This window comes from Pseudonaja textilis, chromosome 4 (genome assembly GCF_049901715.1).
Source record: "Pseudonaja textilis isolate UNSWEBS1 chromosome 4, rPseTex1.2, whole genome shotgun sequence".
Lineage (NCBI taxonomy): Eukaryota > Metazoa > Chordata > Lepidosauria > Squamata > Elapidae > Pseudonaja > Pseudonaja textilis.
In genome coordinates this window covers 56,596,635-56,620,429 of record NC_141993.1, presented here as the reverse complement: position 1 = coordinate 56,620,429, position 23,795 = coordinate 56,596,635, and the positions used below count along the sequence as shown (strand labels likewise).

The 23,795-nt window shown below is 36.1% G+C and overlaps 3 protein-coding genes across 5 annotated transcripts in view; 2 read left to right on the top strand and 1 right to left on the bottom strand.

The window, feature by feature from the left end:
• Positions 1-3,985: 3,985 nt before the first annotated feature.
• On the bottom strand, positions 3,986-6,445 carry CEP19 (centrosomal protein 19). Its single transcript, XM_026701419.2, has 2 exons — positions 5,607-6,445; positions 3,986-4,466 (listed from the first exon to the last, which is right to left on the bottom strand). The coding sequence occupies exons 1-2, from the start codon at positions 5,734-5,736 to the stop codon at positions 4,105-4,107; spliced, it is 492 nt and encodes a 163-aa protein (XP_026557204.1). The 5' UTR covers positions 5,737-6,445; the 3' UTR covers positions 3,986-4,104.
• PIGX (phosphatidylinositol glycan anchor biosynthesis class X) lies at positions 6,432-16,539 on the top strand. 2 transcript variants are annotated; one of them, XM_087933118.1, is made up of 7 exons: positions 6,432-6,563; positions 9,298-9,401; positions 9,849-9,906; positions 10,766-10,907; positions 13,213-13,426; positions 13,613-13,713; positions 14,306-16,539. In XM_087933118.1, exons 2-7 carry the CDS (start codon positions 9,329-9,331, stop codon positions 14,459-14,461), a joined length of 744 nt encoding a protein of 247 aa, XP_087789244.1. In that variant the 5' UTR covers positions 6,432-6,563; positions 9,298-9,328; the 3' UTR covers positions 14,462-16,539. The 2 variants fall into 2 exon arrangements, with proteins under 2 accessions (XP_087789244.1, XP_026557200.2); XM_026701415.2 differs by lacking the exon at positions 6,432-6,563 and adding an exon at positions 7,106-7,275.
• A 2,150-nt stretch (positions 16,540-18,689) lies between these two features.
• PAK2 (p21 (RAC1) activated kinase 2) overlaps positions 18,690-23,795 on the top strand; it is a 35,710-nt gene continuing 30,604 nt past the window's right edge. Inside the window, exon 1 of one of the 2 annotated variants that reach the window (XM_026701413.2) lies at positions 18,690-18,828. The gene's annotated coding sequence lies outside the window, so the exon portion shown is untranslated. Of the gene's footprint in view, positions 18,927-23,795 lie in introns of both variants that reach the window. The other variant, XM_026701412.2, reaches the window with a different exon arrangement.

Below are 23,795 nucleotides of genomic sequence, written 5' to 3'. Positions count from 1 at the left end.
ACTTCTGCAAACATATCTATAATGTAGTATTATACTTTTGCTAATCCAATTAGCTTTTTAAAGTCTTAGATTACTATTATTGGAAACTGTACTTATAGAAGTATGCTACAGTACAATTAATTCAATTAAATATATTCCATGAAGTCTTTATAGCCAATTTTCAGCAGTGAGCAGAGGATACTTCACAAGAAACAATAGGTGTATTTAATGGAACAGAACACCACTTAGATTTCAAATTCTTCACAAAGCTGTACAAAAAACATAGCATTCACCACAATCATTATTATGAGGTTGTGTGCGTTCACATACTTTCTACGCAGCCCATTTGTGGCAAAAATGAGAATGAATCCTTCTTATTCCAGAGATGGGATGGGTTTATTTGCATTATCACATTTGATTTGTATCATTTGAGTCTTGTGCATTAATGCCTAGCACTCTTAACACTTTATATCCCTTGTCTTTTGCCACAGATCTTTAGTTTTAAGAACAGACTACACTGGTACATACCGTGTTTCTCATATAATAAGGCTGGGTCTTTTTTTTTTTTGTGAGCCCCGAAAAAATGGCTAGGCCGTCTTTTTGGGGGTGACTTAATTCCCCCCCCTGCATCTTCGGGCGGGCAGCGACGGCTTGGATGTTGACCTCGGCGTTGGTGGGGCACTTCATATCGGGATCAACGCAGGCAGCACCATATCTGGGTGTGAAACAAAAGTACTTCCTAACGGCAAGCCCCCTCACCATCCCCCCCCATTTCTCATGTTTTAATATAAGCCTTAATTTGGGGGGAGGGGCTTAATTTCATTTCATGCCTATAAAACATGCTGGGACTTCCTATTGGGGGAGGCTGTATTGCTGGAGAAATAGGGTAACTGTTCAAGAGTGTTTTGTACCGAGATAACATTCACCAAACTAAACTTGCCCTTTTTGCATTTGGCTAACCTCAAAGGGCTGTTTCCAGATCGCAACAATGTTTTTGTTCTCAGTGGCTTTTGTCTTCGGTCTTTCTTAAATGCTATAGCTGCTTTCTACCATAGTGTTACTATTGTTTTATGTACTGTATTTCTAGAATATATGACAGTCCAGTACTAAGGAAGAAAAACATATAATACATATTGTAGCTGGACTTAATTGTGCGTTAATCATAAATTGATTTGCTTGGATGTTGGCTTAATTTACTCAGTCACTGTAGTTCGCAAATTATGTGCAAAGCATTCAGTTGTGGCTTATTCAATGAAACATAATTAAACAAAGTATGATTTTATATGATTGCATATAGACTTTGTGTTTCAAGGATAATACTGTTATAAAATTAAACTTTTAAGCACTTAAAAGCAGGACCAACTTGACATAAATCCCATTAATCCCCACAATTCCCTGAATAAAGTTGTAGTTTTCTTCAACTTTTTAAAAAGTATTTCCAGTAATCTATGTACTTTAATTATTGCTGTATTCCAAGTCTCCTGTTTACAAGTTTACAAAAAGTCATCAGAATCAATTACAGACGTACCTAGCTCAAATATGATTAATAAAATGATTGAAATACCCATTGTCCAGCAACAATCTTTACAATGAATTAAAAGTTCTGCAAAAAAAGTGCTGTCTTCACTACTTCAGTGAAGGCTGTCAGAGAAGGAACCATCTAGAGGGTACTGTAGGGAGTTATATATCTGATTACCATCACCATATATCTAACACCTCACTTGGAACCAGTATACATATTGTCCAGTGCTTCATGTAGATAATAATAATAATAATAATAATAATAATAAAAATAATAATGATAGTGTTAAATCTTGCTTTATTCCAAATGGGAGAAAATGCAGTCAAATCTGCAGAAAAAAATAAATTTAAGATAAATTTCAGTTGAAGATTAAAGCATATGTTTTATCGGAGATCCATTTTGTAAAAGATGCTTCATCACCCAGGTTTCTTGCATTAAACAGGGGCTGATCAACTAAATTATATTTTGTAATATCAGGAATTGCTGATATTTCTTAGAAAAAATATTTTGTCAGATCAAGAAAATGTCACTATTCATTTCTATTTTTTTAGACATCAGAATATATTAAGAATAATACAACCTATTCCCAAATTACTCTATATCGCAAACCGTTTTTATAAATAACAGAAATTCTTTTAAGTGCAAAATTTTTCCCCAAACAAGATTTTTTAATGAGAAAATACTGCCCTCTGGAGAACAAATGCTGGATTAAAAATAAATAAATCTTGAATACATATTATTACTGACAAGACATTTGCTAAATACCTACATTAATAACCTGCAAAGATATATATTTAAATACATATGCACATAATATTTAAATCCCAATTCTTCTCTTGAATAGGATCAGGGGTGGAATTCAGCTGGTTAGGACTGGTTCGGGAGAATCAGATGTTAAATTTACATCAGGTTCACCAAACTGGTAGTTGAATCGACCGGCTGGCCCTGCCTACTTGTCCCCTCCCCGGAGTCTACATGCAGCCCGTTTTGGATGCAGGTAAGTGCAGGATCTGCCTGGAGACTCTGGGAGGGTGAAAAGTGGGCCTTTCAGAAATCCGGAAACATGACTGTTTCCGGCTTCCAGAGGGCCTATGGACCTCGGGAGAGGCCATTTTCGCCCTCCTAGATGCTTGAGTGAAGCCTCTGGACCTTGGGGAAGATGCAAAACGGTCTTCCCAGAAGTTCTGGTAGGCCACGCCCACCATGGTCATGCCCTCCCAGCAACTGGGCAATAAACTGGTTGCTGGGATTTTTGAATCCCACCCCTGAATAGGATCCGTTCAGTTATAACAAGTCATTAAAAAAACTGTTAATGTAAGATGGCTGAGAATTCTATTGATCAAATTTTTGGTTCTTAAAATTAGTTTCTTCCATCTAAATACAGTATTTGTAATCCCAATGTAAATTATTTGAGAATGAAAAGCACTTGTCTTTCCCACCACAAAATAGTTTATGCATATATACTAGTTTCCTGTGTCATAATGAATATCTTTGACCATCTAGCAGCTAACCTGAGTATTCACATGACAGAAGGAAGTTGGTGGATGTTCTCATTTCATTTCTGCCAACATAGGGAACTGCTAGGGCAAACAACTAAAAATGTTTTTTCCTTCCAGCTGACATGAATATAATTTTAGTAATGGAAATTGCTTCTAAAATACCAAAACAATCCTTCAAAAGTTGCTATTGGGGTCCAATAATGCTTTAATGAGATCTCCTTTTTTGAAGTGAAAATTCTAATTCAAGAATCCTATATTTCCTGAAATGGGTTGCTTCTTCTTCAAGGTGTAGATGAAGAATTGGAATCTGCCCCAAACTTACTGAATATCTATGTCACAAATGGAATTTCAAATGCAGAAATTTATGCGGGAGGTGGAAGAATTGGGTTTAAGAATGAACTATTTTTTTAATAAAAAAAAACTGATTTTAGTTCTTCTGAATATTTACTTTAGACATTTCCTTTATTTAGAAAATTCCTGGTTGAGGAAGCCTTTTTAAATCTGGAGTTCTCACAATAGATCTTGCCAAATAAGTTTTACCCCATTGATGCAATTCACACACCTTCTGCAAACATGTCTATTTTGAATATGAATGCTTGCAGGAGACGTGCTTTCATGTAGTTGGTTCTCTAGTGCTGCATCTCCTTTTGTTTTCAGCAATTTTGCTTAGTTCCTGGGTTAAACAAACCTCCATTTCCGGAATATTGTATTAGATCATGCACTATGCCAATTTACATGTATATAGTTGGTGCCATTTTGTGCTTCTGCAATGTAGAAAATGGCAGCTGCTATTCTGGCCCCTTTGTCTGCATAAATTTTATTTAAGTCAATGCTTATTTAATGGATATTTCCTGTATCAATACAAGAACCAATACATATTTTCTACTCAAGACATTCATACTCTATACACACATTTTTGCATACAATTTTAATATGAATATTTCAGAGTATTTTAAATGCCAAGGAAAGAAAAACATGTCAATCATTTTGACAGTACACAATGCTATCGTTTATTGATAACTTTAGTCAAATATTGTTACTAAAGCAGAAAGTATATATAATTTATTAACAGTCCCTGAAAATCCCCATAAGCTTAGTTTTGCATTAAAATTCATCCTCTGTATCTGTATCCCACTCACAAGCTTCAAGCTCCTTATCTTGTGGAAATTCCACCTCTACATTGTAGATAAAACCTGGGTCCTCTTTTCTTTTTCTGTTCTTTTCAAACAACTCATCCATAATTCTTTTCTTTTGTGCTAGCTCTTCATCATTCAGTTTATTTAGGTCCTCTTCTGGATCAACTGTTTCATTCTGCTCAACTTGTTTCAAACTCTGACTCAAAGTTTGTCCTTGCAGATGGCATCTCAACAAGTGGTGTAACTTTTTTAGCTGCTCCAAGGATACCCCTTCTAAATATGTTTTGTGCCGAGGATTATTCTTCAGCTGCTCTGCCACTCTGCTGCAATCTATATGAAAGGTCAAAATAATGATTATACTTCTAAAAATCTCTAAAGTAATTTTGGAAATGTGCATTAGAAAGGTTTTAAATAAAACAAACTTGAAGCCTATTTCCCTCTCAACATTTGTGTTTATAAGATATAACCAGGGGTGGGATTCTACAGGTTCGCACCTATTCGCTAGAACCGGTTGTTAACATTCTAAGCAGTTCGGAGAACCTGTTGTTAGAAGAAATTACTGGCCTAATCCTGTAAGGAAGGCAGGAAGGAAACATTCTGGTATTGCTTACAGAAACTGCCTCTCCGTTAACCCTTATTACATTCTTGGCAGGACTAGACTTCCTGACTCTGGAACTTCTTTGGAGTTTTTTCCCCTCCTTTGCTGGTACTTTGCTTGTGTGGAGTGACCATTCAAAGTTACAATGGCACTGAAAAAAGTGACATAACCATTTTTTACACTTACTACTATTGCAGCATCCCCAGTCATGAGAGGCCAGGCGAGGAGATCCGTGCCTTGATGTTGAGTTGGCCATGCCCAGCCAGTCACATTACCAAGCTACACCCACCAACTAAGCCACGCCCACAGAATTGGTTGTTAAAAAAATTGAATCCCACCCCTGGATATAATACATGGCCATGGCAGCATACTTTAAGATCTACATTGATACAACATAAATTCTGGAATTCTGGAATTATTTCAATGTTTTGTAAATACTCAATGTTTTGTAAAGCAAAGATGTCAAAATTGGGAACAGGCCCATGGGAAGTTGTTACAGCAACAGCCCTGCGGCTTTGAAAAGACTTGCCAAAGTCTTGAGCAACAAATTCAGGTAGTTGTTCCATGAAGCACCTTTCTAAATTGTTCCCAAACCTTTAGAATTAATGGCCCAGATGTATTGAGATCAAGCTAGGTCAGTCCTAATGCTCTACGAATTTAAACGGCTAATTTGTTTTAGAAATGGGGTCATACTATGTACATTCTTACTGTCTTAATACACATGTCTCTTATATAGATAATAAAATCAAATTTATAAAATGAAGTGACCAAAATATGGGAAGTCAATGAAAAAATGCAGAAAAAATGGGCACAGAACACGATATGTGTATGAGAAAATACCAGTGATAAGTTTGAAATATATCATATTGTACCTGAGAATTTGGTAAAATTCCGGACAGGCATGATGCGCTTGCGCAGATTCTTCTTAACCTGATCTTCATAGATCAAGACAATAGATGGAGGCTGTAACTGGATGCCACACTTTTTGGCAACATAAGACATCCCAGCTTCTGCTGTAAAGCTCAGCAAGGACAGATCCCAGCCATTTCGTTTTCCTCTGAGAAAACTATTCCCGGGATAAGGCAGCGCTGCACCTAAGAGGAATACCGCGCGACTTTTTGGCGGTTTACTGGAGCGTTCCACGTAGCAGCGTTCGTCGGGAAGTTAAGGGGCCAGGCCGGCAAGCAGAGGGCTTCCCGCGGGGGTCTCATCCAGCACTGCTGGAAGTTGCAATTTTTCTGCCCTATGGTCAGGTTATTAATTAAAACTCCGGCCTGCTCTTCTTCCGTAGTGACGAGGGAGGGCGAGCTGGCGGCCGAGGGGCGCAAGAAAGGAGAGGGTAGGACAGGATGCCTCGCAGCGAGAAGCTGCTGTCCAGCCAGCCAGATCCGCGCTGGACACCCGGCGGTTGCCTACTGGAAGGAAGGCGCTGTTCAAGGCAGATAAAAGCAGCGTGTTCCACTCTTGGCGCGGTTGACTCGCCGATCTTACCGTAGCTCAGCCCGGCTTCCGCTGCAGCCGCCCCCGCGGATTGAAATCTCTCGCTCTGCTTTCTGGAACCGTTTAGGGATGCGGAGCTCCTTGTGAAGAGGCGCCGAAACCGAAGATTAACCACCACCACCCCGTACCAAAAATCGCCGCTGGGAGGAGCAAATGACGCTATAGAAATTCGTTTGCAGGTTGTTGGAGGCACGCAGCGTCTCTTTTCACGTTAGGAACACCACTTCCGCGTTTGGGCGGAGGAGTTTAACTTTGAGACTCGAGTCGCGAACCTTTAGGAACCCAAATGATAGCCGTTTCCTCCTACTTTAATGCGGATCACCTCAACGGTGTGAAAGAGCGCGCGGGTTTTTGCACTCCAGAACTCTTCAGACACAGAAGAGATTCTGTAATGTTGAAAAAGCTCGTATATCATTAGCAGTTTGTGTCCTTTGGGTTGGTCTTAATAGCGTTATCCAACATTCTCTCTCTCTCTCTCTCTCTCTGCGTGTGTGTTAACTCAAAGTAGCAAAACCTGCTAGCCCTTAAAAGATGCAGCAGTTATCTCAGCCCACCGCACACCGCTCTTCCTTTTCTCTCCCGTTGCTTAGAGCAATTTCTTCCGCCATCACTTTAAAATGCAGCAGGGCGTAGCTGTCGCATCTGGTCCTCGGCATTGCTGTCTAAGAATTGGCCTGTAACGAAGGGAAACTTGCAAAGATTTGTGACGCCACCTGGAATCTTCTTTAAAAGCCGCTTTTGCCCTTTTCAGTTCTCCGGGGGTTACTCGGGTAGCGGGAGACAAAAATTACAGCAGATCTTTTTTTTATATGCTGTATGTTTTTCAATCTGGCGGAGGTGGGACAGTCCTAAGGAGGGGACTTAGTTGTAAAGGGAAGGGAGAGCGCCTGTAAGAAGTAGGGAGGATTGTACAGTAATGTCGGGCTTGCGTTATTCTTTTACTGAAAAGGAAAGGGTAGATAAAGTGCTTTCCCTCCACTGCCTCTTCCCTCACTTGTCGGAGGGACTAAAGGCACAGGCTGAGCACCTTAGACACGGCAGGTTAGTCGGGAATTGTGCAGACTAATAAATTAGGTGTCTATTTCGATACTGTGCTGTGCTTGTGGCAATTATTCTCTGTGGGTTTGGTCGCATTTCAGACTTTCCCCTGGATGTTTATCATGGATTAACAATTTATGTTAAATTTATGTTATCCAATTTATCATGGATTAACAATTAACCTGAGTTAGTTCGCTTACTGAGCCATAAAGTTCGCATTTGATAGGTTCACGGTAGCGTGTCTGGTATAGTGTTGCACCGACACCAGGAAGACCAGATTCTAGTGGACTCTGTCATAGAAATTAAGTGACTTTTGGCTGTCACTCACAGAGTTATTGTGAAGTTTGGTTGTTTGCTTGCAGACTATCCAAATACATAACATCAATGCTAGTCAGTGTGGGATTTGTTCCTTCTTTATAAAGTAGCTTGCCCTTGCCTGGTTGATGGGCATGTTCCGATCTTTTTTGTTTTCTTCTGTGTTGTCTCTTTTGAATGTGTGTAAATTCTATGTCAAAAGACACATGAAAACTTCTTAAACTCAGGTACAGGCTCAGCCACAGTTTCAACTGGGAAACTGGGCATCTTAGAACAAACCAAATCCAAAACTGCTAGAGTATTCCTGGAAGCTTGGCTTGCAGACAAATTGGACATCAACAGACACATCCCCACCAGTACCCAGATAAGCAGGAATCAGTGCCGGATAAACATTCAAGCAGAAAACAATACCCTAATCAAGAAACCAGCAAGGAGAAAACAACACCCCCACCAACACTGTCAGGACATGCTATTAGATCCAAAGAAGCAAACTTCACACTGATTAGCACTGATGTTATCTAGTTGGGTAATAAAACATCTGCAAACAAACAGCCAATCTCAGGGAGCACCAAGGACTCCAGTCTCTACAAATATTTTCTTCTATAAGAATTATTCTTATAGGAAAAATAGGAGGAGCTGTTGAAAGCTGTTGGGATGCACATCTAACTAAAACCCAAGAAATGAAAGGTAGTTGCCTGGTTTATGCTTCATATCACATGAACTCAGTTTTTCATAGTTTCCTCAGTATTAACAAATGTCCTGATTTTCGCAACTGCAACCTTTCGGATTCTCAAGTAGGAACTTTTCTGCTGGGCAATAACACTATTGATAGTTTCAGTTTGATTATTTGATGTGCATATAAATAGTTGGGAAAATAATCTATGGAAGGATGCATGGCCATTCTTCCTTTGGAAAATATGTACTAGTAAAAGCTCACCTTGAGTTGAGTTTGCCTTCTGGTAATATGGACATGTCTATAGTGTTTTGGCAGCAATATTTATTAAGCAGGTTTATATGACCACTCAACTCACACGTGATGGACTGTATGTAGATGGGTTATCATTGTCTTTTGGGATTTTTAAAAAACTTCTGGCATAGTCTACAGTCTGGGATCCTTGGTATTTTCTCATCCAAGTACTATCTAAGCCTTGTTCCATGTATTACCCACATTTTTGATTTTTCAAATACAGTTAGTGTTGATTAGACACAACCAACTTTTATGACAAATCTATTTTATTGATAAAAATGTCCTTAGCAGAATAGGTTTATTTTGTATAAAGCAACTTTTGATTTAAATGGATTTTGTACTGCTCAAACATAAGAGTTGTATCAGCGTTTTTGAGATACAAGTAAAAGTCTCCAAATTCAAAAGCATTTTTATTGCATATATACAAATGAAGAGCACATGATTGAATTGTGATGTATTTATACATAAGAAATGGTTTCATATATAGTCTGAGATGCCATAAATGTATGTATACTGAGATGCACACAAGCAGTTTATAACTTTAAAATCCTATCACCAGAGAATGCCTGTACTGGACATTTTTGAAGCTTTATAAGGCCAGTAGACAGGAAGAGCTATAGAAATTAAGGACTTACCTTACATGGAATTAATTATTACTGTCATTTGCATAGTTATGTAACAAAATAATCTACTATAAAAATATTCTGTACATTTGTTATAATGTGATTTTTTTTGTCTTGCAGGTTTAATTTGAAATGTGCCAGTAGAAGAAAAATGTGTTCTTTTAACTGGGATATTCTCTTCTTTCTGAAATTTTTTAGTCTATGTATAATGCCTGAATTTTTATGTAAGTTACAATTTGAATAAGAATAGCTACCTCAACAATGGAGCCCTCTAAGTATGTCTCCTGTTCTGTTCTATACAATATTGAAAGGAATGGAGCAAAGCTTATCTTCTTGTGGGAAGTATGTGACAATGCAGTCAGAAAGCTTCTAATTTATATTGGAAGTTGGGGCCGCTGGAAATTTGGGGACACAATATTTTTGCATTCTGCGGTAGGATGGACTAAAACAATTTGCAACCACTGAGTTAAAAGATTGTTGTCTGCCATGTTTCAAGAAATAAGTCTTTTTATATTTATCACAATATCAATAATTTAATTTCTGTTCTGGATTAAGGACAAGAACATTGAAATTTTGAAAGTGTTATAATTCTGTATTATGTTGTTTACAAATGATCATCTATTGTTAAAAATAGTAAAGGCATTTCTGGTTTTAATTTCTGGTTTTAATAGATGCACAGAACACATGTCCTGAGATCTCGCAACAGCTTTTGAAATATGGCTTTCATAGGTCAGTTATGATAATTAGATATTGATCAGTGTCTTTTAACAATGTTTCAGTAAGGCTGGAATCCATCACTTTTCTAATTATATGTGATAAGCAAATACATTTTTATTCAGTTTTTTTACGGTAGATGGGACACACAACTTACTTGGCTGTTAAAACAGCTTTTACATGATTGGGAACAGTTTCTTTGAATTAATTTTTAATATTTTAATTCTATGAATTCAATTACATTTTAAACCTGTATGCTTAAAATTCTGAGGAATTTTTCTTTTGTTATCTAAGCATGGTTTTGGGTGGAAGAGCATGTGTACTTTTAATAAACAGTTAAATGAGCAACTGAATGTTGTTGAAATATTTCTGGCACGTATGGAATGAGGTGAGTTAATTGGTAATATTTAAATTCATTCTGCTTAGTTGAATGGATATGTATGGAGCTCAGTCTACATGTTAGTTATGTAGTAGTTACATTAAAGTAATGCAAAATTAATTGGGCTGCAACAATCTCAGCTTTAGGTCCAATCATTTACATTAAATTCTGTGATGTGAGTTTAGACAATAATGAATGAAAGCATTGTTATGAAGAAGTGAATTCATTAAATTTCAGTGAGGCTTAGTGTTATCTCTAAATTATTAAAGTTATTAAACATATGTCACCCATCTAGCCAAAGGTAACTTGAGGCTGTTTACATTAAAACAATACATACCATTTTTTAAAGAAAAAAACCTGATTAAATTTACAATTGCACATTTGCAATATTTAAAACTCTTTATACAGAGATATATAACTGGTATGTTTGGAGATGCTTTATATTCTCCATAAATCTATTAAAATTATTTTTCTTTGTTTTCTTCTTTACGGTAGAGATCTCTTGATTAGGGTAGATTTGGGTACAGTTGATAAAGGTCTTGAAAGCTGCAGGCTGGCAATTAAAGTACATCTTCCAAGAGGATTATATGTGGATCCCTATGAATTGAAATCTTTACAACAGCATAATCTCACTGAGGTATGATACTATTTATGGAAATGTTGAAAGGTAGAACAAAATGTTATTTTTTATGCTTTTTATGAAGTTTTGGGAAAAATACATTTTCAGCACTCTTTTCTTTTTACATTCTTTTTTTCTAATGCATAAAAATATTTTATATTATTTTTTGGTTCCTTTACCCATCATGTTTATCAACAATGTAGTACTTTGGATAGCTTTATCAGAAAAAGTCAGATTAGGAAGAATTCAATTATATATCTGAAAATATACTGAAGGTAAAGTCTCAACAAGTAAAAAACAATATAGTTAAATGGGCATTTTAAAATTACTTTTAATAATTTTTTAAAAAGAAAAAGCAAGCAAAAAAATAACAGATGCAAAAATATGTCAAAAAGTGGGCAAACAATTTATAAAAGATGTACAATTAGCACTATCTATGCCACTGATGAAAAATTAACTCAAGAAAATGTATTTTTTAAAAAATTATTTTTAGTAAGAAAAAATGAATTTTAAAGGTCTTTTTTCATTCTCTGGACCAACTGTACAGGTCCCACTATTTTGTTAATTCCATAAAAAAGGAGAGAGAATAAAAATTATATAAGAAAGGCATTGATCGAGAAATACATCAAATTATGTTACAGAACTCAAGAGAGATCTTGATTTTATGTAAAATCTGTTTTGTTAGGATGATAAAATAGATGCAAAATTCAAAGAAACAGTCACAATTTATAATTTAAAAGAAAACTAAGAGATTAAAAAAGGGGGAAATCACAATTTACTGAGATACACATTCAAGGACAAACTTAACACAACACTGGAAAAGAGATATATTACCAATGGTACAAGGCTGGGAATTTAACCTTAGAGAATGTGCAGTAATGGCAAAATTAACAGGTCTTTTTCATTCTCGACCAAATTTGTAAGGGAATGGCTTCTATACATGTTACAGTTTAAGCAGCACAGAAAATTTAAGCATTTAAAGTATGGTTTTTAACAGAAACAGAATTGATCAAAAACTGAAATCAGAAATGCATAAAATTAATGTCTGAAAGATCTATATCCTGACACTTTTGAGAAGAAAAAAATTTCATCTAAAAAGAGCTAGAGTACCTATATCTTAATAGTAGTAATTCTTGTCTGGTATTATTGGAATTGGGATTAAAGCATCAGGCAATAGTGATTCTCAAATATCCCCTCCATTTTCTATGCCTAAAGATTTCTGAAAGTGAAAGTAGTTTCAAAATAGTACTTTGTCATTTTGATAATGAATTGAGGATTTGGAATTTAATCAAAGTTCATGCCAGCTACTGTCACTATTGAGGATTTGCAGTAATTCAGCAATTGGATGCAATCCTGGTATCAATTTTATTGATTTTATTGCTTATAACAAAATATCATCACAACTATTCAATACAAGTTATCCTTGATTTATAACAGTTTTTTAGTGACTGTTCGAAGTTACAATGGCACAATGGCACTGAAAAAAAGGGACTCATTAACTGATTTTCACATGATTGTAACAGAATCTCCATGATCATATGATCAAAATTCAAGCACTTGGCAACTGACAGTTATGACAGTTGCAGTGACCTTGGGTCATGTGATTACATATTGCAACCTGATGAAGTTAATGGGGAAAACTAGATTCATATAACATCTGTGTTACTAATTGAACAACTGCAGTGATTCACTTAACTGGGGCAAGAAAGGTCATAAAATGGGGCAAAACTCACTCAACAACTATCTCACTTAGCAATAGAAATTGTGTGCTCAATTGTGATTGTAAGTTGAGGACTACCTGTATTAAGGAGAGGATGAAATAAAAACACTGATGTTTATACAGACAATCCTCAACATACAACCATTTGTTTATTGACTGTTTAAAGTTACAAAGGTACTGAAAAAAAGTGACATATGACCATTTTTCACATTTATCCGTAGCAGCATCCCCATATTCACTTGATCAGAATTTCGGCACTTAGCAATTCATTTGTATTTATGACGACAGGTGATCATCATTTTTAACCACCTCAGCTGCCTTCCAACAAGCAAAACCAAGGGGGGGGGGGAGTCACATTTGCTTAATGACCATGTGATTCACTTAACTATGGCAAAAATGATCCTAAAATGGGGCAACTGCCTTGCAATGGAAATTTTGGGTTCAATAGTGGGTCATAATTTGAAGATTATTTGTATAGGAATAATAGGGTTGACTTTGAGACTTTTCAGTATGGTACCATTTCCTAAATAGGATTCTAATATAAATTACATATTATTACTATAAATTATTCATTTTCATTATATACCTGTTCTTTTTCCATAGGCACTGGTGATTGCAGATGAAGTAGATTTGGAAGTTCCTGAATATTTAGCAACTGATTCTTCTGTCCTCGTTTATATGAAACCTGATCCTGAGTGCATTACCTGTTTTAAAGCGTTATTACCACTGCACTGCCGGTATTACCGACCCTCAGAAAGTAATGGAAAAATCCCTGTTGTCTTGCAGAGTCCAGAAATAATGATCCATTGCCAAAAATGTACGTGATCATTATTGAAAAGGAATTTAAAACCAGAAGTGTTGATTCATAAAAACTTGGGGAGAAAATGTTACGTAATAAAGGAAGCATTAGGGAGATACCTTCGTAAAGTAATGCTTACAGCCTTAAAAAATAATCTATTCTGAGTGCTGCATTTAAACTATCTTTTGTTTTTGCTTCTCTTAGCTGTTTTTTCAGTGAACTGTCTGAAAGAAACTGAAACAGAAGCTCCATGTTCCCAGAATAATCTAGCTGTATGCCATTGGAAGAACATGAAATACAAAATGGTACATTCATATTTCTTCTATGCTTTAGTTTTTCTTCAAATATATACTTCTATAACTAATTTGAAATGTTTATTTTATTCTAGTCCCATTTGATATGTAGTTCTAGCTGATTAAAAAAAGTTGCTTATACGTCTAAATTTTGCTAAAATTATTAAATTTATTCATTCAGTAGGTGTTTCACTAATTGACTATGGTAGATAACATCAATGTTAATGAAAACAGTCTTAAATATGAAACATTGTTTAAAGCATTAAACATAACTTCCATAAATAAAAAGATAAATATTTTCATCCAATCACACTTCTAAATTATTCTACTGCTGTGGAGCAGAATTCTTAATACTGGTACAGCCATTCATATTTAAGAATAAAGTTCAATGCCAATGGTATCTGAATAGTTTTATACAAATTTATACCATAAGAGAAATTATTGCAAGGAACTCTTGAAAAATGGAAAATGATTGTTAGATTAAAATGTTTAAGTTAAACATAAGTGGTTGTTCAGGTATGCTTCAAAATAAATGTGATAAAAGTTACATGTTTTGAACAAAAGTTATCTTACTGATCTTCTAATTTGCAATTTTTTTTTATAGCTAAGTAAAGAATTGGAACTGCAGGTACCAGTTGGACTCAAATATCATCTTCCCTTGGTTTGTGCAATAACACTTATTACCACAGGACTATGTTCTTATTTTATCCTTTCAGCTTTATGCAGATATGGGCCCATTCATTGTTCAATGCGACATTAAAGAAGCTTTTACTATTGAAATCATGGAAAGGCTGTCAAACTGTCCAAACTAGAGATAAGAGCAAGCTAGATCATGTACCAAAAGCTAGGATTAATACTTGGTGGCACATAACTTGCCCTTTTTCAGGATGAGTTATTCCCAACTTGGCCTTTTGGGCCTCTCAATAGCTCATTCATCACTATTGTAATAAAGTTATCCTCTTTGCTTCCACTTTTCCCAACTTTATGGAAAATTCAATTAATATGACCAAAATATAATTTGGGCGTGGTCGTTCGAGCCTGGCTGATTTGTTCTATGATCTATTCATTTGTTTCCTTGGCTGTTCAGGTAGTCCTTGACTTACAACAGTTTGTTTAGTGACTGTTCAAACTTACAAGGTCACTGCAAAAAGTGATTTTGATTGTTTTTCACATTTGCAACTGTTGCGGCATCCCATGGTTTCCTGATCAAAATTCAAATGCTTCTTAATTGACTCATAATCATGAAGGTTGCAATGTTCCACATGATCACCTTTTCTGACCTTCTGACATGTAAAATCAGTGGGGAAGCCAGGTTTACTGGCTTACTGGTGTTACTAACTTAATAACTGCAATGATTCACTTAACAATTTTGGCAAGGAAGGTCGTAAAATGGGGTAAAACACACTTAAGTGTCTCACTGAGCAACAGAAATATGGGGTTCAATTGTGGTTGTAAGTTGAGGACTACTTGATTTTTGAAGAATGTTGTTCAATACCATATTCAAAGTCTTGTTATCCTGCTTCTTCAAAGTCTTGCATTTGCTTCCATAGAGTGTCATAGTTCTAATGTCTGTGAATATAGATAGGAGTATCTTTTTCAAAGGGATGTGGTGGCTCAGTGGCTAACACGTGTGGCAGTTCAGTGGTTTGAATCCCTAGCACCATGTAACGGAGTGACTTGTCCCAGTTTCTGCCAACCTAGCAGTTGGAAAGCATGTAAAAATGCAAATAGAATAATAGGAGCCACATTGGTGGGAAGGTAGCAGCATTCCATGCGCCTCCGGCGTTTTGTCATGCCGGCCACATGACCATGGAGATGTATTCGAACTGCGCGGGTTCTTTGGCTTTGTAATGAAGATGAGCACTGCCCCCTGGAGCTGGAAACGACTAGCACATATATGCGAGGGGAACCTTTTCCATTACCTTATCTTTTTCAAGCACTGAAAAAAATGCTAAACCATTAGCTTTGAAAATGCAGAGAAATAGAAATTTGCTATATTGGTGGAAAATTTGACCAATTTCAAATGTTCTCAATTTACTGTCCATCACTAGAGATACTGCTAGCATGTGCCATTTGTAAGAATTATAAAAAATACTGAATATTTATAAATTTTTATGCAGAAGAGTATATATCTTCAAATGTTCTTGCAAATACTTCAGTTTTCAATCTAAATTCCTGTAATTTAATTGCTTTTCATATGTACTAAATCTGTCTGAAATGAGTTCCCTGTAAAACATTAGTTTTTTAAAAACTTGTCATGTGGTATCTTTCATTACTGAATAACAAATTGCTTGAACATTGGGTCTTTTGTTCTCTGTACAACATGCTATGTGATAACTGAGGCAGAGCTACAGCTACTGCATTACTTCAAGTTCCATTTGAACAATGTTCTGTATTTGCTTGGAGTGGGTTTTTTTTGTCACTGAATTAACTACTTATAAGAAATTGAGGCGTTTAAGGAAACATCAGTTGTAAATCTGCTCATAAATCCAAAATCTTTTAGGATTTTATTGGCTGAAATTTACTGGAAATAAATATAAAAACTTGTATTTACAGGAAAATAAATCTTCCTCTAATTGTAAATATACAATTATAAAAAATTCTTCTGTACAACATTTAGACTGTGTTCACAGGCACTCTGCCTGTATATCAATATTGTAAGTTCTTATGCTTCTTTTTTAGAGTTGGCATGCACAATAATTAGGGAAAGGCATATGTACAACCTCAGTTTCATAGAGAATTCAGTTTTGTTCACATTTGTTTTATATTGACACAAAAACTGTTCATTATTAAACCCTGCAGACATATTTCTAATAAAACCACATAGTTTTAAAGGAACTGGCTAAACCCATTTGACTCAAAAGAAAAGTTTTGCTTGTGGTGATGTAATTAAGAATGACTAACTTAACCCTAGGCAAATTATCTCCCAACAATTTACCATGTTACTTTGGTAAATGGCAACATACACATTTCTTTACCTCATAATATCCATTCAACTCAGAGGTATAGGGGAATAACAAAGATAGTAGTTGTACTCAGAGCCACAGATCTAGCATTTCACAATATTGGGTCCTTAAAAAAAGGTGAGGTTAGGTACTCTAATGGATTGGGGATTTTGCTGTTCTGTGCTCAAAACGTTAATCTATGTATTTTAAACTGCAGTTAGAAGGAAAAGTAGGCAGAAAGTACCAGACCAGAGACATCAGGTCTAGACAGCTGCTTGACATCTAAATTATGTTATTATTTCATAAACTTAAAATTCTTCTATGGAATGAAAGAGGAAATAGCATGAAGGTGCTACTTGGTTTAAATTCTCAAAAGCAGGAAGAGGCAGAAAGACTTTTATAACGGTCAGCAATGCTGAATGTTTTGTTTCATAACAATCAACTTTTGGATTATCTACAGTATTGGGAATGGACATGTTATTTTTATGGATGATTCAATAAAAGTTAACATGGGGGATGAGATTTTAGGTGACTATTTTTTTCACTAAACATTTCTTCTGTTTTGGCTTGGCCTGCTGGTTATTTCTCTTTTCATTTGATGATTCATTTCCAGGTTTTTTATCTGTGCTTTATTATTCATTTCAGTTTACACAGCCACTAATGGTGATGTTAGTATATATTTAGAAATTAATACATTGATATTTATACACATAGTCCTTAACTTACAACCATTTATTTGGTTATTGCTCAGTTACAACGGTACTGAAAAGTGACTTATGACTACTTTTCACACTTACCATTGCAGTATTCACGTGGTCACATGACCTGAATTTGGGAGCTTGACAACTGGCATGTATTTATAACAGCTGCACTGTGGGGGGAGGGGAAGCCATGTGATCATTACTTGTAACCTTCCGACAAGCAAAGTCAGTGGAGGAAGCCAGATTCACTTAATGACCATATGATTCACTTAATTACAGTGATTCACTTAATAACCATGGCAAAAAGATCATAAAATGGGATAAAACTCACTTAACTGGCTTGCTTAGCAATAGAAATTTTGGGCTCAATTGTGGTCGTAAGTTGAGTACCTGTATTCATTTTGAAGCAATATTTTCTACCTACAAAAAATCTGATTATTGTCAGTGACAGCCACACTGTTAAACCTGATGCTTACCATTCTAATATTTTGGGTTAAATTGGCATATTGCCAACTATATAAAACAAAATGAAATTTACTAAAAATTGGGTGATTCAGTCAGAAGCCTTCTAGAATAATTCCAGTGCAAGAGGAAAGAAATCATAATTTAGCTGAGAAAAATAATTGGGCTTTTAACTTTTTGTTTGAGATGGCACATTTCAGTAGCAATACGGTTTTTTTTTTAATTAAATTGCCATTTTAAAATCATTTTTAAAAATAAGCATACATTTTGGAAAGTAATTGGATAATACAGCCATGTCTTTTAGATTACTTGTTTATGTTCTGTGTTGTAAAATGCATTTTGTTTTTAATTTTGATACTGATATTTTTAAATTTCTGATTTTTTTATATTTGTTACAACTTGGCTGGCTCTGGAAAGAAAGGCATTATAGAAGTAGAAATAAATACATACCAATAAAATCACACACAAATCTCTTGAGCAATAATTATACAGGAAATATTTTTATAATCCATAATAAAACTAACTTCAAAACGACAGAAGACAAAGAATTCAGAAATTAAAACTACATAAAAACAGTAGATTAACACACCGAACGAACAGAAGAAACTTTGCATTCTTGATGATCTCAGCATCTCCTCGACGTTCTCCGTGTATTTGTGCAGCTTACCCAATAATTTTCTTTCACGCCAATAGTCTTTACAGATACCTTGTGGGAAGTGCAGTAACACCGCCGTCCCTCCATGCAACAATAGAACCGCTAAGTCTCAGCAACTGCGCTGCGTCGCGACTCACACGCCTCCCCTCTCCCTCCTTCCTTCCTTCTTTCTGTCTATCTGGGGCGTCGAGCTCAGCGCTTGAAGCCGCCTGCCCGGCTCCGCCTCTTCCTCTCCCGAGCTGTGACCACGCGCGGCGATTCCGCTTACTCCCTTGGCCGCCCGGTGGGCCCTCCCCGCCATTATAGGAGGCCGCGCCCTGCCCCAAGCGGTCAGGCCGGTAGCGAGAAGCTTGGCTCCCGTCCGGTGAGTCTGAGCGGCGTGGTGGCTGCGGGTTCTTCCTGGAGGAGCGGAGACCTGGCTGGCGCGCAGGAAGGGCAGGGGGATCGCAGCTTCCTCTTCTGGTAGGGGGGAAAAAAAAAACACCCAAACAACACATACGCTAAGCAATATTCAGGCCCGGAGGCTGGGTTTCCCGGAGTCTGCCTCTCCCCTTATGCGCGCCCGGGAGGAAGTGGAGTTGTGGGCCCGCTGCAGGGAGGGGGCTGTCGCTACTTTTCCCTTGAGGGCGGGCAGGTGGGCGAAAAAGCGGCGGTGTCTGCGGGAGTCCTCAGCCGGCCCGTCTCGCGGCTGCTCCCTCCTCTCGCAATTGAAAGGCTCGGGCTGGTGTAGTTTTTGGCGCATTTTACCACAGACCGTGTAGGGGCGAAGGGTTAGTTCCTACTTATAAGGAGCTGTTCATAAACTTGAGTGTCTCTTTTCCTCGTTTTTTTAATCCCTGGAAGCAAACAGAAAACCTTCGTTGCCTTTGGAGGCTGCTCCTCAGAGAAGGGCTTGGGGCAAAGATGGTCCCGAACGAGGCCGGTTGGGCGGGTTAGGTTCTTTCACCCTTGTCCCCGGAAGCAGGTGGCGCAGAGTAGTTGTAGCTGGCGGGCAAAGGAGCGCTATTGTAATGGTACTGTAAGGAAGAGCCGCCCGCTGCTTCGTGTCGCTTACCTGCCCTTTTCGATTGGGGAATAGGCCTGCCTTTTTATCTAGAGGGCGATCGCAGGTAAGCGTCTCTTGTTTCTTCCTGCTCTGCTCTTTGTTATCAGATTTCTTAGGAAGAGTAAGAACCCCTGGTAGTTGGAGGTATCAGGAAGAACATTCCTCTCCATATCTGTTCCTGTGGAACAATGGCAAGAAATGGATTATTACACTCTTGTCGTCCTCTTGATTTTCTCATAGGTGAGCTTTGAAACAAAACAAAATGTAGATAATCTTTGAAACAAAATGTAGAATTATTTGATCCAGTGGAGTACCCGTAATTCCAAGTTTTTAAGAATTGGAAGGCAGTGACCCTCAGTCTTTTTGTATCCACACCTGATCTTAGAATATTTCTGAACATACTTAAAATGGGAGTGTCATAGTTGTGCTCTTTCTTTCAGGTGATTAGGTTGGGTATGGTGTTTTTAGATCCTGAGCACCTTAGAGGAGGGTGTGTTGGAATGAGAAAAAGCTTCATTTACCTTCTTCCTCTTTCTTTGCTTAACTGACAGGAGATCAAGATGTTGAAATAAATTTAAGGATGATATGTCATTATTTGTTCAAAGAGAGGAGCAAATATTTGCATGTGCAATTCCATCCTGATATCTTAAAATATTTATTTCAAGCTTAGTTTATAATATTTTAATTTAGCTGTTATTAAACCTTTAATGTTTAATCTTTAGAGTACTGTTAAAAATTAAAGAATGAACAGTTTACTAAACATTATTTTTAGTTGCATACAGTTTTACTGAAACTTACAAATGCAATATATTATAGAAGTCTTTTGTCCTTTGTAAGCTAGCTAAATAAGATAGAAAATTGCATATTAACAGAACATTTTGACTGACAGATGATAGACCAGAACTCAGTCTTTCCTAGCCCTGTATTACAATAATAATCTGTTTTACTACTGCAGCTTTCTGACTTGAAAGTTCTTGCAGCAAATGCTGTAGAAATTGATTCCTATATTGGGCTGGACTATGTGGTCTCCCATGTTTCCTCTAGTTGTTACGTTCTGATTACTTAATATTATGATGTAATACTGTACAGAGGTGTTTTGTCCAAATGATTGCTTATACATTATACAGAATCACTTTATCATTGTTTAAATCATAATTGGCTATGCTCATATAAATGCATTCTACTACATGAGTGAGTGATGAGTTGTGTAATTAAATAATTATGCTTTTAATGTCTTGTGATCGTTGGATTTATGCAGTATATTACACCATAATATAGTTTATTTGATTTTGACTGAGCATGTTATTGAGGATGAGATGGTTGGATAATGTCATTGATGCAGTGGACAGATTCCAGGAGATAGTGGAGGACAGGGAGAGGGGGCAGCGCTGTGGTGTGCTGTAGTCTATGGGGTCTCAAAGAGTCATATATGACTTAGTGACTGAACAACAACAAACATGTTGTTTGAATCCAGCCATTACAAATTATTAAATAAACCATAGTAAGACAAGTTGTGATTTAGCATGATGTATGAATTGGACATGTAAGCATGTATGAATGCATATTAGAGAGGAAGTATGTATGAAAGGACTAAATGTCAGAATTCTAGAGTACTGAAACACAACTGAAAAGTAGTTTGCATGGCTACTATTTTAAAAAATGGGTCAACTTTGTTTTTCTATGCACTTATATTTTGCATATCTGTATCTATCACAAAGGTGTTTTTCAGTTACCTTTTGAAAAGCACCTTTACGACAACCATGACCTGGATATTTGAGATTCTCTGTAGACATATCTGTATCTGTTACACGATGTCATCATTATTTTATGATGTGGCTCAGACCTACACATAGAAGGACAAAAAGATCCTTTAGATTCTGTGTAACGCTGAGTAGTTACACATGAATGAAAATCTATGTGAATAAAGATATATGTGGATTAGAAGAAACAAATGAATTTAATTTCTGACTGCATTACTTATGGTTTTTTATATCTGAATATTTGTAGAGGTATAAAACTGAAAACCACAGTTGTATATTTGCATGGTTAGCCAATATAATAACAATGTAAATAATAATGTTGACCACAAATTTTTGAAAACTTTATTTTGTGTAAAATTCCAATGTATAGTTGAATGCATTTTGGTCTCTCGGAATGTATTATTCAGCTCTAAGTAGGGTATTCAAATTCTAAATAATCCTTGTAGGATTACTTATTGTGGTTTTGTTCATGTTTGTATTGCTTCTGTATTTATACCTTAATGTTATACCTACAACACTATATATAAGCATTTATAGCTTGGAGATATCAGGAAAAAATATAGTTGATTTTCAAAAATTGATGAATAGCTATATTCTATATTATATTCTATATTATGAATAGCTATATTTTGTTAACAACTTTAGTATTTATGTGCCACTCAGACTTGATTTGAATAGTGAGATGTACAGCATATAAATGTAATAAATAAACTTCCTTCCATCATCTTTATGTGTAATTTATTGCCATAAGCCAGAAATTTTGGATAACATAACATTTGTATTCTCTTGAGGGGGTTTTGTAGTTAGGTCAAAAAGAGCTGTATAGCTCTGATGAATATATTAAGTATTTTGTGGAGGAAAACATTACCTTTAAATTGCCCCAAATATTTGTTGCAAAAAAAAGAATGAAACTAATCATGATATTGAAGATTTTTGAGGGTTAAGGTGCTGATCTAGAAATCATGAGAACATTGGTTCTAGTTCCACCTTAGGCATCAAAGCTGTCTGGCTGACTTGGACCAGGCATACTTTCTCAGCCCAACCCACTTCACAGGATGGTTGTTGTGGGAAAAATATTGTTAATTGTTCATCTATTGATGGCTTGTCTTTAATTTGTAATCTCTGCAGTTATATCAGGAAGTCAGAACAGTTCTGATGTGCTGTTGGGGCCTAACTGACAGTACTTAACATACCAGTTGCCATCTTTCAGAGATTAATATAGTTATAGCATGTAAATCCAAATCAATTTGACAGCTTATATGGTTAAATTTTTTAAAAATCCATGGAAGAAGCCCAGTAACCAAATAACTGTGGAAGATAAAGGGGAAATTAAGAGTTAAGCAAATTTGCTATTTAAATAGCTACTTTGGAATAAGTATAAAGCTACATTATGTGCAATTGTTGCAAATTGGGTTTCTCTATATTGTCATGCATTCATATTATATACCTTTATTTTCAATTAAATGGAACATAATTCAAATTGTTTTAATCAAGTGTCATAAGTATTTCAAAGTAAAGAAAACCACAGCCATGAGAAAAAAAATATTTCACAGCTGTACTTCCTCCTAAAAATAGCTAATAATATTAAGCCTTGTGTGGATAATTTATTTGCTTTTAACTACTAGCATGCTATAATGTTGAACTGATTAAAATATAAGGTTAATGCTGGTTATTAATTAACTAATTAATGATAGATTCCATATTTGCACATTTGCCCCCTTGCTAAAAATTATTTCTAACACCCTCCCTCCCCCCAATTTTCAGATTTGTGGAGAGTGGTGAAAAATTTGAGTCACCCAACATGTGTGTTCCCAGCCATGGTTGAACAAGATGCCTTCTTGTTTTCTTCTTCCTCCTTGTTTCAGCTCTCATACTTTAAACAAATGATTTTTTGGTGGTCCATTTGGCATCATATTTTTGCATTTTTATGCTGAAATATATATTAAATAAGTTGTCTTTAAACAAAAGTTATATAGATTAGTGGCCAAAATTGTGGAAACCTTTTGGAAAAAGTGTATTTTTAAGGTTTGATATGGCTAATAACACCACTTTTTTTGGAGCAGTACCATAAAATTTCAACGGAAAGATTTAATCACGAATGTAATGCAACAAAGTTTGTTCAATTATCTGTATTCTATGAAAAGTTACAGCCAAATAATCAGAAAAAGGAAGCACAACTTGTTAGGTTGATATCAGGTAGCTTTCCTTCATCTGATCGTAGCCAATGAGCATGAGTGTTGCTTTTAGAATTGAGAGCCAATCAGGTGTCATCTTGTTTTGGCAATGAGCCAATCAGATCACAGGATTCAGTTATTGATGTCCTGTACTAAAGCTGAGAGGAGGACATTTGTCAGTGTGTTATATGATTGCTATCAAGTTGGTTGGGTTATTTCATTTAGTGAGCTTGTAAAACGTAATAAAATTAAAGTAATGTTGCAAAGAGTTGATTGGGCGCCCAGAAAACAATGTAAAATAGTATTATTAAGTGAACAAGGCTACAGTTATAAAGAAATTAGAAGAAAAATT